The following is a 16,374-nucleotide window of genomic DNA, read 5'->3' on the forward strand; positions in this document are numbered from 1 at the left end:
ATAGGTGACAATATAGTTTCTATGTTATAGTAATGTGTACTCACAAAGTATGTTACAAAAAAAAACGTGAGTTACAAAATTAGTTGCAATTAAGGCAATGTTTTTACAGTCAAACTGGTTGCTTTAAATTTCTCAAGGATGTTTTACTAAAAGTTTTTAATACCAAGACAAATAAAAGAGTGCTGGGACAACAAGAGTGCATTTGTACCATTTCGTGGTGATCAGTGTTTGCTTCCGTTGGGCTCTTGTTTTTACAGTTTTTTTTTACATCCGCAGCAAGCAATGCGAGAGGTGTTTTGACAATTCAGAGCCACCGAAAGACGAATATGAAAAATGTATACGAAAAGTTCAGACTCAGCGTGCAAAGACCTTGAATTAGTAATAATTTTGCACTGTAATGTAAACATGGTTCATGTAACATAAACTGCAGTGAATTATTGGCACTTTTTTTATGGACTGAAATGAAATAAGTTCCAATACTAATATACTCACATTATTAACACAGTATAAATATAAAATAGCAGTTGGCCAATTTAAGACAGGTTTTAATTCAGTGCAGGGTGTTATTATAGTAACATAGTTCATCTCTGCGCACATAAACACAACACAATTAATCACACTTAAACTAGCACATAATTTGTTTGAAAAGTGCAATCTACTTGATCGCTCACCGGTGCATTTTGACTGGCTGTTGCCGTAGTTACTGTAACCCGGGTTACATTCGCAGATGAAGCTGCCTTCCTGATTATTGCACTCTGCGTTTGTGCCGCAAACATCTGGATCTTTTTTACACTCATCGATGTCTGTGTGAGAGAGAGAGAGAGAGAGAGAGAGAGAGAGAGAGAGAGAGAGAGAGAGAAGACTGTCAGTCACATGAATGCAGATTCCTTTGATAACATCTTTTTATTTAATAATATTGAAACCGTTTTGATGTTAAGACAGCAGACACACACAGAATGTTATGATGTTTAATATGATTGTAAGCTCGCACTCGATCGGCCTAAAGTCCGGCATCCGACCAGCGCAGAAGGTCTCTACGTGTTACTGTCTTTTCTCGTGGCAAAGTATTTTTGATTAAATGAAATACATTTGGAAATGTATTCTCGCATTATTTCATCTGACTCCATAAATGAAAAGGTTTTAATGATATCTGTGCATCATTAAATGTGAGCGAATGTTTTACTATTCTTTTTAACTCTTTAATGAAAATAATGCCAAAGTCAGTTAGAATAATCAAATGTAACAATTTATTATGTCAGGTAAATGTATCATTCCAATTCCATAATCAATTCAAAGATAATCGATACAAAACATCAAATGCTTTGGAATAAAGAGAAGAGATGTATATTTCTTCAAAACCTAACGAAACTTACCAATTCACAAAATTAACGGAATGCATAGCTGATATAAAAAATTGGATGACTAGTAATTTCCTACTACTTAATTCTGAAAAAACAGAGATTCTAATTATTGGACAAAAAACTTCCTCACGTAATAACCTAGAATACTGTCTAACACTTGATGGCTGCTCTGTTAAGTCTTCGTCGTCGGTTAGGAACCTGGGTGTGCTCTTTGATACCAATCTTTCATTTGAAAGTCACGTGTCTAATATCTGTAAAACTGCATTTTTCCATCTTAAAAATATATCTAATTTACGTCATATGCTCTCATTGACAAATGCGGAACAGTTAGTCCAGGCATTCATGACCACAAGGCTAGATTATTGTAATGCTCTACTGGGTGGTTGCCCTGCACGCTTAATAAACAAACTACAGCTAGTTCAAAACGCAGCAGCTCGAGTTCTTACCAGAACCAGGAAGTATGACCATATTAGCCCAGTTCTGTCAACACTGCATTGGCTCCCTATTAAACATTGCATCAATTTTAAAATATTGCTGATCACTTACAAAGCACTAAATGGTTTAGCTCCGCAGTACTTAAGTGAGCTCTTAACGCATTATAGTCCTTCACGTCTATTGCGATCTCAAAATTCCGGCCAGTTGATAATACCTAGAATATCAAAATCGACTGCTGGCGGTAGATCCTTTTCCTATTTAGCACCAAAACTCTGGAACAATCTTCCTAACATTGTTCGGAAAGCAGACAAACTCTGTCAGTTCAAAGCTAGATTAAAGACACATCTCTTTGACCTAGCATTCACATAACACATTATAGACTTCTATAATTCAGTGTTAGACTGCATAGATTAGGTCAGCTGGAACCGGGAACACTTCCCATAAATCCTGATGTACTCGTTAGTCGTTACATCATGAGAAGAATGGCATCTACGCTAATTTTAGTGTCTTTGTTTATCCCGAGGTTTTCCCGCAGCCTGCCGGATCCAGGCCGTATCCAGATCTGATGAAGGACCTTCGCCTGGACCCGATGACAACGCAGTGCTGAAGTGCCAGCTAGTCTCTCCCTATGGAGGATCCCTTTACCACTCTACAGATAAAGCGGTGTCGGGAAACTCAATTCGCGTACCTACCCCGAATTGATAAAATAAAATAAAATTCTGTATCAAAAATTATAAGGAAACACCAGTACTTTGTTTAGGCTTGGTTTGTAGGGAATTCCAAACCTGCGTACATATATTCAAACGCACATATCTATAGAACCAATTCTTAATGCGCATGTGAACGCCATCAGCGTTTCTCACAGGTTCGCGTTTAAAGTTTGTGTAGAGAGAATGGTGTCGTCTTAGTGGCCCCTAACTTAATGACAAATGATCGTTGCGACGGAAGCGAATCAATCAAAACTAACTTTAGCTGGAATATAACTTTATTAAAGAACCGCTATAAAGCCAAAACAATGTCTGTTACCTTAAATTATACGTTTATCTCTGTAAAGCTGCTTTGAAACAATCTACATTGTTAAAAGCGCTATATAAATGAAGATGACTTGACTTGACTAGATGCGAACCCGACATTATACATGAAGCTGAAGTCTTACTCTCAGCCTCACGGGCTGATCTGAGATACAGAGAGGCCACGATCTTCTCATTGCATTTCATTATATAGACAGAAACTCCTTTCACATGGAAACATCTGCTAACAATGGGAATTTACATTCAGTGTTGACACCTTTTGGGGGGTAGGAGACCATTTGTCTAGAGACCACCTTTCTTTGTGTGCCAGCTATCTCTAAACTCTTAAAAACCTTATTACCTTTTGTTTTACTTATTTGGAAATGAGACCTTTGTACCAGTCGCACTGAGACATTTCAAATGATACCGAACATGTATAATACTCGATGATAATTATCCACACCAAAACCATATGTATTTTTGGGTAATTTTCATGTGGTCTCAGCATGAGAGGTCAACTTTCCTGTGAACCACCTCATGTTTCAAGTTTCATTAAATTATATGCTTAAAATATATAAATGCATCACATAGATCTTGGATGGTTATAATCAGGGTCAGGAATTAACCAGGGCTTGAACTAGGTAAAAAAATCCTCTGTTTTTATCTGTCATCTAATAATTATCTATGCATATTTAGTTATGGGTTTAAACACCATCCCTGCAAACAAGATATATTCTAAGAATATTTTCCATTAATTTGTAAAAACGTCATTTCTGAATGTTCTCTGAAAGATCAAACCGTCCAGGTTTTTAACTGTTTTGAAAAAGGTTGAGGGGAACATTCCATTTGATCATTTTGCAAACGTTACTTTTAAATCTTCTCTGAACATTCCGAAACAAGTACAACATTTAAAAAAATGCTACATTTTACCGTTTCAGGTCAAATAGTTCCATGAACGATGTACGGTTAATGATTAGATGATGAATGTTTTATTTGTAACGTTTGTTCATAACTATAACAACAGAGCACAGAGCACGGATTAGAGTCTACAGATCAGAATACACGCAAACAACTGGAAACAAGATAAGAAATCAACCGGTATGTTCATCTGTTTGTACTATTTACTACAATAAACCACAAACCTCAACTGCAATAATCTCTGGAAAATCTTTGTATGTCTGCGTAAAAACTTCACTCCTACCTGTGCATGATGGTAAAGCTAGAGGTACAGCAAGGCAAGGATTGCCATAACACACACATACATATACAATATATATATATATATATATATATATATATATATATATATATATATATATATATATATATATATATTATATATATATATATATATGTATATATATATATATATGTATATGTATGTATTAAGTGTTTTAATCATAGTAGTGGACTATTTTATCCCATAACCCTTACGAAAAGAAAATACATTTCCATATATTTTTGATCAATATATTAAATGGTTTAAATATATTGAAAAATATATGGATATATTATTATAATATATTATTATTATTGTGATATATTATTATATTACAATATATTGAATAATATATAAGGAATTGCTGCTTTTCATATTATTAAAAATATGTGACAATATAGTTTCTATGTTATAGTAATGTGTACTCACAAAGTATGTTACATACAAAATTAGTTGCAATTAAGGCAATGTTTTTACAGTCAAATTGGTTGCTTTAAATTTCTCAAGGATGTTTTACTCAAAGTTGTTAATACCAAGACAAATAAAAGAGTGCTGGGACAACAATAGACCATTTCGTTTGTAGTCACCATTATGGTGATCAGTGTTTGCTTCCGTTGGGCACTTGGCTTAAGTTTTTACAGTTTTTTTTCACATCCGCAGCAAGCAATGTGAGAGGTGTTTTGACAATTTAGAGCCACCGAAAGACGAATATGAAAAATGTATACGAAAAGTTCAGACTCAGCGTGCAAAGACCTTTAATTAGTAATCATTTTGCACTGTAATGTTCATGTAACATAAACTGCAGTGAATTATTGGCACTTTTTGTATGGACTGAAATGAAATAAGTTCCAATACTAATATACTCACGTTATTAACACAGTATAAATATAAAATAGCAGTTGGCCAATTTAAGACAGGTTTTAATTCAGTGCAGGGTGTTATTATAGTAACATAGTTCATCTCTGCGCACATAAACACAACACAATTAATCACACTTAAACTAGCACATATATTTTTTGAAAAGTGCAATCTACTTGATCGCTCACCAGTGCATTTTGACTGGCTGTTGCCGTAGTTACTGTAACCTGAGACACATTCGCAGATGAAGCTGCCTTCCTGATTATTGCACTCTGCGTTTGTGCCGCAAACATCTGGATCTTTTTTACACTCATCGATGTCTGTGTGTGTGAGAGAGAGAGAGAGAGAGAGAGAGAGAGAGAGAGAGAAGACTGTCAGTCACATGAATGCAGATTCCTTTGATAACATCTTTTTATTTAATAATATTGAAACCATTTTGATGTTAAGACAGCAGACACACACAGAATGTTATGATGTTTAATGTGATTGTAAGCTCGCACTCGATCGGCCTAAAGTCCGGCATCCGACCAGCGCAGAAGGTCTCTACGTGTTACTGTCTTTTCTCGTGGCAAAGTATTTTTGATTAAATGAAATATATTTGGAAATGTATTCTCGCATTATTTCATCTGACTCCATAAATGAAAAGGTTTTAATGATATCTGTGCATCATTAAATGTGAGCGAATGTTTTACTATTCTTTTTAACTCTTTAATGAAAATAATGCCAAAGTCAGTTAGAATAATCAAATGTAACAATTTATTATGTCAGGTAAATGTATCATTCCAATTCCATAATCAATTCAAAGATAATCGATACAAAACATCAAATGCTCTGGAATAAAGAGAAGAGATGTATATTTCTTCAAAACTTAACGAAACTTACCAATTCACAAAATTAACGGAATGCATAGCTGATATAAAAAATTGGATGATTAGTAATTTCCTACTACTTAATTCTGAAAAAACAGAGATTCTAATTATTGGACAAAAAACTTCCTCACGTAATAACCTAGAATACTGTCTAACACTTGATGGCTGCTCTGTTAAGTCTTCATCGTCGGTTAGGAACCTGGGTGTGCTCTTTGATACCAATCTTTCATTTGAAAGTCACGTGTCTAGTATCTGTAAAACTGCATTTTTCCATCTTAAAAATATATCTAATTTACGTCATATGCTCTCATTGACAAATGCGGAACAGTTAGTCCAGGCATTCATGACCTCAAGGCTAGATTATTGTAATGCTCTACTGGGTGGTTGCCCTGCACGCTTAATAAACAAACTACAGCTAGTTCAAAACGCAGCAGCTCGAGTTCTTACCAGAACCAGGAAGTATGACCATATTAGCCCAGTTCTGTCAACACTGCATTGGCTCCCTATTAAACATTGCATCAATTTTAAAATATTGCTGATCACTTACAAAGCACTAAATGGTTTAGCTCCGCAGTACTTAAGTGAGCTCTTAACGCATTATAGTCCTTCACGTCTATTGCGATCTCAAAGTTCCGGCCAGTTGATAATACCTAGAATATCAAAATCGACTGCTGGCGGTAGATCCTTTTCCTATTTAGCACCAAAACTCTGGAACAATCTTCCTAACATTGTTCGGAAAGCAGACAAACTCTGTCAGTTCAAAGCTAGATTAAAGACACATCTCTTTGACCTAGCATTCACATAACACATTATAGACTTCTATAATTCAGTGTTAGGCTGCATAGATTAGGTCAGCTGGAACCGGGAACACTTCCCATAAATCCTGATGTACTCGTTACATCATAAGAAGAACGGCATCTACGCTAATTTTAGTGTCTTTATTTATCCCGAGGTTTTCCCGCAGCCTGCCGGATACAGGCCGTATCCAGATCTGATGAAGGACCTTCGCCTGGACCGATGTCAACGCAGTGCTGAAGTGCCAGCTAGTCTCTCCCTATGGAGGATCCCTTTACCACTCTACAGATAAAGCGTTGTCGGGAAACTCAATTCGCGTACCTACCCCGAATTGATAAAATAAAATAAAATTCTGTATCAAAAATTATAAGGAAACACCAGTACTTTGTTTAGGCTTGGTTCGTAGGGAATTCCAAACCTGCGTACATATATTCAAACGCACATAACTATAGAACAAATTCTTAATGCGCATGTGAACGCCATCAGCGTTTCTCACAGGTTCGCGTTTAAAGTCTGTGTAGAAAGAATGGTGTCGTCTTAGTGGCCCCTAACTTAATAACAAATGATCATTGCGACGGAAGCGAATCAATCAAAACTAACTTTAGCTGGAATATAACTTTATTAAAGAACCGCTATAAAGCCAAAACAATCTCTGTTACCTTAAATTATACGTTTATCTCTGTAAAGCTGCTTTGAAACAATCTACATTGTTAAAAGCGCTATATAAATGAAGATGACTTGACTTGACTAGATGCGAACCCGACATTATACATGAAGCTGAAGTCTTACTCTCAGCCTCACGGGCTGATCTGAGATACAGAGAGGCCACGATCTTCTCGTTGCATTTCATTATATAGACAGAAACTCCTTTCACATGGAAACATCTGCTAACAATGGGAATTTACATTCAGTGTTGACACCTTTTGGGGGGTAGGAGACCATTTGTCTAGAGACCACCTTTCTTTGTGTGCCAGCTATCTCTAAACTCTTAAAAACCTTATTACCTTTTGTTTTACTTATTTGAAAATGAGACCTTTGTACCAGTCGCACTGAGACATTTCAAATGATACCGAACATGTATAATACTCGATGATAATTATCCACATCAAACCATATGTATTTTTGGGTAATTTTCATGTGGTCTCAGCATGAGAGGTCAACTTTCCTGTGAACCACCTCATGTTTCAAGTTTCATTAAATTATATGCTTAAAATATATAAATGCATCACATAGATCTTGGATGGTTATAATCAGGGTCAGAAATTAACCAGGGCTTGAACTAGGTAAAAAAATCCTCTGTTTTTATCTGTCATCTAATAATTATTTATGCATATTTAGTTATGGGTTTAAACACCATCCCTGCAAACAAGATATATTCTAAGAATATTTTCCATTAATTTGTAAAAACGTCATTTCTGAATGTTCTCTGAAAGATCAAACCGTCCAGTTTTTTAACTGTTTTGAAAAAGGTTGAGGGGAACATTCCATTTGATCATTTTGCAAACGTTACTTTTAAATCTTCTCTGAACATTCCGAAACAAGTACAACATTTAAAAAAATGTTACATTTTACCGTTTCAGGTCAAATAGTTCCATGAACGATGTACGGTTAAAGGGGGGGTGAAATGCTCATTTTCACTCAATCTCCTGTTAATCTTGAGTACCTATAGAGTAGTATTGCATCCTTCATATCTCCAAAACGTCTTTAGTTTTATTATATTTAGAGGTGAAAGATTGGCTGTACCGAGTCTTTCCGGAAAAAACCGAGCGGCTGGGGGCGGGCCGTGTGGGCGGTGTGCTATAGCTGTGCTAACTGATCTAACAACAACACAGAGAGACATTTGAAGTAGTTTACTCACCGTGACTGCTCGATCCTTAAGCATTAGACGATCTGCAAATAAGTCGATCTGGGCTTTGTTTATAAAACAATCATCGTCGAAATGCAGGGAACAAAGAGTCGTGCACAACCTCCGTTGATGCTTCGAAAAAACAAACTCCATCCACTATTCCCTTAACGCTGGGTTCTTTGGGAATCTGTGCAGGGTTGTCTTGCCCTGCCAACCAAAAACCCACTTCTTTGGTGACATTGACTTCCCTAAAAGCCGAGCAGAGCGCTTTGAGGTAACGTACTGCTTTCGCTCTCTTCTCTCTCTGGTCTACGAGTGCGCGCGCGGCCGCGGAGAAGTGCCCTTAGGACCCATATAAGGAAATTCCGCTCTATCTTACGTAAGACAGAGCCATACTCGAAAAAAACTTTCCGAAACTTGTGACAAACCGGAAGGAGTATTTTTGGAACAAAAATACTCCTTCAAATGTACAACTTAACTTTTGAAACTTTGTCCATGTTTAGCATGGGAATCCAACTCTTTAACAGTGTAAAAAACTCAGTATGCATGAAACAGCAATTCACCCCCCCTTTAATGATTAGATGATGAATGTTTTATTTGTAACGTTTGCTCATAACTTTAACCGAATGTTCTGAGAACGCTCTCTGCTCTCTGTACACCATTTTAACCAACTGCCACTGTAAATGTCGAAATAATGAAAGCTGAACATTTGTTCTGGAAGGCACATACTGACCATTAATAAAAGGGTAATTTCTGAAACTAAAGTTCTTTGGTTTGATTAACAGCCAATGGATAGCAATACGAGTGAGGCCGCTCACCTTCACATCCGAGGTCTAGTCTTGTGTCAAGATCAAATCCTTCAGGACACGTGCATTTATAAGAGCCAATGGTGTTCACACACACCATACCATCTGAGCATGCAGAGGTCTTCTCAAGACACTCATTGATATCTGTTGGGGAAACAGTTGGTATTAATCATAGTGTTTTAATCATAGTAGTCATAGTAATCATAGTTTATCCCATAAACCCCTCTCGTACCCACACACTGTCCGGCTGTGGCTGTGAAATTGGGTGTTTTTGATTGAAATCCTTTATGACAGGTGCAGTAGTAACTTCCTTGTGTATTGAAACACTGAGCGTTTTCGCCACACCGATTCAGCGTCTCACACTCATCTTCATCTTAAGAGAGGCAGGAATCAAGAAAGAAATATCATTACAAAGTTTAAAAACTACAGTTACACAAATTCCCTCTTCTGAGTGCCATACAGAGCATTAACTGTGTATTATGCACATTATGACAAAACCATATTGTATTATAACACACAAGGTTCTCATTACCGACACATTTCCCTTTTTCTCTTTTTAATCCAACGCCACATCCACGAGACTCACTAGACAGCAGGAAAAAACCTGATGAAGAAAAAGAAGATCTGTAGAATTATCTGTTTTTGCATTTAGAAAAATATAGAATATATTTAAAAATGTAGACATTTATAATGTTACAAAATATTTCTATTTCAAATAAACTGTCCTTGTGAACTTTTTTTGTTCATTAAAGAATCCTGAAAAATAAAATGTACATCATTGTTCCCAGAAAAATATGAAGCAGCACAAAGGATGATAATCACTGATAATAATCAGAAGTGTTTCTTGAGCAGCAAATCTGTCCGGGTTCTGCCCTGCACTCAAAAAAAAAATTGTGTCTAAACATAAGATTTATGTATTTGAATTGCATGTAAAATTTCCATGCATTTGGATTACATAGTTTTAACATAAACCAATCAATAATCTGAATGTGATTCATATTTTTAAGTCATGTTATGGAAATTTTATATTTTACTCTTTCCCATTTACTTCTCAGATATTGTGTGGGGTTTTTTTTCCTTTGATTTAGCTTGTGATTCTATCTCAGTGTGCATGTATGTCACCTGGCATGAACGAGTTCCTATTCAGGAAAGACAGAGGGTTGAAGAACTATTGTCTCGATCTGGTTTTACGGGGGGGGGAGCAGGAAAATAAACTAGCTCGATCTGGTTTTACGGGGGGAGCAGGAAAATTACAGGAGAAGAGACTGTATAAAAGACTGTCTGGTTTCTGTGTGATTAGGTCTTGTTCCTATCACGAGGTAGCTGTCGTGGTATTTTTGTGAACAAACCTCTTAAAGAGAATAAAACTTCTTCTCTTTAATACAATTTGACTCTGAATGTTTCTTATGCCTTGATGCTGTTTTTGTTAGTTATTGTTTTTGCCACAACAATTGGCGACGAGGACGGGTTTCCATGAGGTTTCTTCTGGTCCTGAGAAAGCGAATTGACGGACTGCTCACCCTAAAGCACAAAAGGCTTTAGTCTTACCTCGCCGAATTGAGAGAGAAGAGCCAAAACTGCTATCAGGGCCAGGAGGAACCCACTGGAACCAGAAAAGAACTTGGTGGCAGTAAAGGCATCTCGGGTAAGAAACAGTAAAATTATTTTAATTTGTGTGGTGTAATTTGATATAACTGTGGATGAACCATAGTGGCTGGAACTATCTCTTTGGTACGGGCAGAGAAGGTTTTCGATGGGGAGATTGTCAAATCAAGTATATTTGTATAGCGCTTTTCACAATACAGATTGTATCAAAGCAGCTTCACAGTATTAAATTAAAATAATACTAGATTAATAAATTAAATAATAGATTGTAACCTGTAACAAGCCAATTTTATGCCAGAATATATTTATTAAGCTTTGTGCATACACAAACACAAAAGTCAATAAATTTAATGCCGAAAACTAGCTCGTAAAAGTGGACGGAAGAGCCACACGGACGGAAGAGCCACACCTGATTAATTAGGTTTACTCAAAATCTCTGTAACCTGAGGAAGTCTCGCAAAAGTGGACGGAAGAGCCACACCTGACTAATTAGGTGAACCAGAATCAGTCGAGCGCTGGAAAGTATTTTATTTGATGTATGCCTTCTAACAACTGGCCGGGGACTACAGCTGGAAAAGGGATTGTCTACGTCATTATAAACTAAACTAAACTAAAGTGCTCACGGGAAAATTGAGTAAACTGTAATTACAGGAAGCATATTTGCTAAACCTTGCCGATTTGAGGTGACAAAATCGGATCTGTCAGAGACGTCTCACAGATTATTAGACACGTGTCGAAGGAAAATCCAGGAGAGAGAGTGTCAGCCAATATGGGGTCATCTAACAGTAGGCCTAAACCAGATCATTTTTACACACCAGTTTTCGATCAAATGAAAAAGAATTACGGACATAAATGTATGCTGGACATAGAAAAATTGATCAAATATCATGATTTTCCCGAAGAAGGGACACTGAGCAAAATAAGACTAAATATTGTGAAAAAGTCCGTTGAAAAAAGCAGTGAAAAGCAACAGAGTTGTTGCATTTGTTCTCGTCATGTGTGTAAAGAGTGTGAACAGACAATAGATTGTTGTATTGAAGAAGCTGACAGGAGAGTTTCCCAAAATGCAGCCGAGATTGTCTCGGCGCCGCCGGCATTTAACCATCACTACACCGGGGCAGAGCTGAAAGCACTGAAACTGGACCTCGATCTCGACCACTCTCCAATGTTAGTTTTTTAAAGCTTGGACAGTGTCTGAAATGAGAGATGCGATGGCTCATCCGACAAACAAGCCTGCAACTCAACAAAAGACAAGAAGAAGAGGTGACGGAAAGAAATGGCGATGCTACGTGTGTGCTACGAATGATCACACAGTCAGAAACTGTACCAAATGCAGAGTGTGCAAGAAAGACGGCCATTGGAGCAATGCGTGCCCAAATCTGCTGTCGGATCGAAACATGAGGAGCCGTGGCGATCAGGTCGCTGACCACAAGACAGGGAAGTGACCATTTATTACTAACACGCAAACACACACATACACTGATTTAAATTCTGCTATCTGCAATGAAGAAACTGCTTGCAAATCTTTGCGTGTAAATGACAACATTTTTGCAAAAGATGTGTCTGCAGAGTTGTTTGAGAATATATAAAAGTTCAGGGTTTTTACAAAATGCCCAGATTGTGGATTGCTAGCTTGAAGAAGCAAAAAAAAAAAAAAAGGAATATAGAAAGAATTAGCATTTAGGGAAAAATAGTAGAAAATGTGGGTTTTTCCTGATAGCATTTACAAACAGTGAATTGTTGGATTAAGGATTGCAGATAAAAGAGAGATAGAATTCATGGAACTATATTTATGAACGCCTGTTAAGGTAAAGTAAGTTGAAATGGTATGAAAAGTTTTATATGAAAAGTTTTATCAAGCAGAATGGGGAAAATTCTATATTTTAGTGATGTGAATATGCTTTATTGTATTAATGTTATGAAAACAAGGGTATTGAAGAATATATTGCCATATTTTTATAACAAGAGTTGAAGGTGCAAGCAGCTATGATAGCTGTCTGTGTAATAAGTGGGACTGAGGAATAATTAGAATATTAAGTTGAATCTGTAGACTAACCATTTGATAGAAGAATAAGCTTTCAAACCAGTTGATGAAATTGATGACACATTACATTTTTATACTGTATGAAGAGTAACTGAACAGTCCTGATTCAAATAATGAGACAGAAGAGAGCAAATGCTGCAAGCAGCTCTGCTCTGAAGCTCTAACTAAAGAGATTTGCAGAAGATGTTTTTGTAAAAGTTTGATTCTGATTGGAAAGATAAACAATAACTTGACTGGCTCCAAACAAAGAAAGTGCCAAAATGACACAAATTTAAAGAAAAGTCTGTGTTAATATGGGTTAGAAAGTAGATCAATGTTAATATGATGAAGATTGTTTCAGCTATTGTAATTGAATTTGCAACTGGGACTGTAAAAGAAAAGACAGAGAACTGCTTATCAATGGCTCTGTTTGCATTTCCTGAATAGAACAGAATGCTTCAGAAGTGCAAAATAGGGTGGAGCTTTTAGAAAGATAAAAGGCAGGATAACAGAGAGTGTTTTGTTGCAGTCACTGGGTCAGTTGGCAGTGACTGTAAATGCCCACTCAGAAGGTGTAAAAGAAAGTAATAATGTGAAAGTGACGTGTATTAATGAGGGTTTTTGAAAGTGGAACAGTGTTTGGATGACGATATTGAAGTTTTGTTCTGAGAAAGAACTAAGAATGTGAATGCAGTGGTAAGGAAAGTGAAAAGAATGTGCGAGTAAATGAGGGAGAAAAGAAAGTTGAAAGATGGAATTTTTGAAAGTTGTAAGAAGATTGAAAGATTTAAGTGTAAGGAATTCCTTTTGAAAGGAAATAACTATATAAAGTACCGGTTGACGTATGAAACTTGAAACGTTATTAAGAACTAGAATAATAATTATTATTTCATAAAGATAAAATAGGCTAAACAGAAGCAGTGTTGCAGGATTAACAGTTGCTAAATGTAAAATGTGTAAAAAAGGCATTTGATTAAACAAAAGCTTGTTGTTGACTATGAAAAGAGCTAACAGCTGATGTTTTGGGTTCAAAAGATAAGATTGTGATATGGGGCCAAAACAGGTTTGCTATCTGAATTTGATATGCTGTAACTGAAACTGCCACAGTTTCAGTGCAACAGAGACTCATTCTGAGTGGAAATTTGTAATGTCTGAATTACAATACATGTAATTTATGGAAAAGATGCCTTAAGATGGGCTACAGTTAAAAAGATGGTAGATAAAGTCTGAAGTTAAAAGTTTATGAGAATGCAGTGTACCAGTCCTGAATGCCTCAAGAGTCTCTCCCTCATTCAATGTCAGCTGAAAGCGGTTGTCTGAGCCTGTGTAAAGCACAGTGTTTCAGTTGAAAATCATAAATATGGAAAAGCTAAAACAAATCATGCTACAGGCAGTTCAGATTTGACAAATTTAGAGGACAATTTGCAAATGTTTTAAAAGTAAAACTGAATGACTTTAATTAAGTCTTTAAAATAACACTGTTTAGGACTTGTTTATTTTAGGACCAGAGACTTTTAGCTCTCATTTTAGCTTCCACCATAAAACAGGGCTGATGGCTCCGGCTACAGAAGTAACAGTACACTGAATGTACGGTTGTGGTCTAAATTCACTGACTATAATCTAAGCAGCTAGGTTGCTACCTTTAAGATGATTAATGAATTTTAAGTGATTAAATACTGTTGTTATTAATCTGTCTCCCTATGTTTAACACTAGTAGGCAGTCCGAATGGCTCTGATGACTCTTTAATGCGCCTTTTCCTAAGCTCCAGAAAACAACTGATTCTGTTGAAGAAAATTGATTTTGTGCTGGGAAAAAGCGGTTACCGGTGTGCATGAGGTGTCGACCCAAAGACGGGTAAGATCTTCTTTGGCCGAACAGAAGACAACCTAAGCCAGGGCTTCGCCGGCACTGGGGCACCTGCCCAAATAGAGAAGGGAGGTGTTTTTATGTGAGAAAGGTATTAGAGTTGAGCGGTGACTGTGAGTCCAGCAGCATCAACAAATCATTGAGAGGGGAGAGCTGTAAGAAGTTACGGCAGTCTGACCCAGAAATGTAAGTTCCTCTGTACCACTCGACAGAAAACCGCATTTAATTGTATGGCTTGTCTTCCATTGTGACAAGTGTCTGCCAGGGGACAACACCCTGATGGAGTTTACAGATAAAGAGCAAATGGAAATGAGCTTTCAAGAGCCAACTGAGACCATGAGGTGATTGTAATTATTTGTTATGAAGACAGTAACAAAATCTATTAATTTATACAAGGAACATGATGTTGGTTTGCCTAATATGGGCAAGGAAAAATATTTGATATTGAACTAGTTTTAACTCCTGAAGGTCGTTGGACATGGTGGTGGCTAAAGATGAGTACAGCTTGTGATGAGTCAAGAGAATTTTCTGGAAAACAAAGGTTAGGTAAATTGAGTATTTAAACTAAAGATAACCTTAGAAAAGATCATAGCATAATGTATTTTAGATTGTTGTAATGGTTCTAATTTGAGTCAAACATTTGTATTTTGACATGTGTGAACTATTAAGGATTGACTATGACTATGATTATTTTAGTTACAGTCCTAGGAGGCTGTTGAAAAGATTATTTGCTTATAGTGAGAGAGAAAGAGACTGCTTGAGTGGAGGAAGAGATGGTACTCTGTCTGATTTTCTGTTATCAGTCAGCCAAAGAAAGCTGAAGCGAAGTAATGAATAATGAACCAAAACAACCCAGCTAAAGTCAAATGAATACTGAACAAACATGCTTTGAAACGGGTTAAGATACTGTAAAATTAGATAAAGGCTACAGGAAAATGTAAGGTTAAAATGTAATTTAAAATTTAAATCTTTTTAGAGAAAAGATATGAATAAGAAATATGAGCAGTTCATAGTCAGGGATGAGTGTGAGTGTTAATTCATGTTTTGTACAGTATGTGTTAGTTTAGGACAACTATTCTGTCTGAATAGTGTGTATAAATTTGTCATTAACCTCTGGAAAGAGCGTTTAGCATTATAGAGGGGTTAAGGCAAATGACAAATTCGAAAGTAAGCTGAGGATTGTGAGTGAATCTGATGAGAAGGCAACACAGAACATGGGACGAGCTTTAAGTTGATGGCTCTGTCTGTTAATTATTATTTTGGTCATTTATGATGTACAGTAGATTTGAATTACTTTCTGTAATTCTGTAATTAAGTATTGATGTGTAAATTAGAATTGTAAAGTTGTAGATAGCCGTCAGACGTGTTGAGAAAAAGTTGAAGATTTGACAGCAACAAACACATAGGCTAGGTTAATATCAGATTATCCAGAGAGCCCTTAACAGTTATGTATTGTAAAAAGGGGGAGATTGTTGTTCGACTGACGTTGACGAAGTCTGCACACCACAACCTAACCTGACCAATTGATGACCTGGAGAATGTTTGTAGATGACTGTATTACGAGACCAACAACAGGCCTGAAAAGCAGGACACGCTGTGAAACTCGGGGCCGTTGCCCTTTAAAAACAATTTGATAAGAAGATGAAATTGTGGCTTTAAGTAATATTTTTATTTCAGAAG

General features: G+C 36.5%; 1 protein-coding gene across 1 annotated transcript in view; it reads right to left on the reverse strand.

The window, feature by feature from the left end:
• Nucleotides 1-16,374, reverse strand: part of LOC307154786 (uncharacterized protein) — a gene marked incomplete at its 3' end in the record, with an annotated part of 31,114 nt that overhangs the window by 7,121 nt on the left and 7,619 nt on the right. The window contains exons 2-6 of the mRNA XM_079864870.1: nucleotides 9,732-9,803; nucleotides 9,432-9,572; nucleotides 9,212-9,343; nucleotides 5,072-5,203; nucleotides 672-803 (exon numbers count right to left, since the gene is read on the reverse strand). Of these exons, the coding sequence (XP_079720996.1) occupies nucleotides 672-803; nucleotides 5,072-5,203; nucleotides 9,212-9,343; nucleotides 9,432-9,572; nucleotides 9,732-9,803 (609 nt within the window). The remainder of the gene's footprint in view (nucleotides 1-671; nucleotides 804-5,071; nucleotides 5,204-9,211; nucleotides 9,344-9,431; nucleotides 9,573-9,731; nucleotides 9,804-16,374) is intronic.

The sequence above is a fragment of the Squalius cephalus genome (genome assembly GCF_949319135.1).
Source record: "Squalius cephalus genome assembly, chromosome: 2".
NCBI classification, from domain to species: Eukaryota; Metazoa; Chordata; class Actinopteri; order Cypriniformes; family Leuciscidae; genus Squalius; species Squalius cephalus.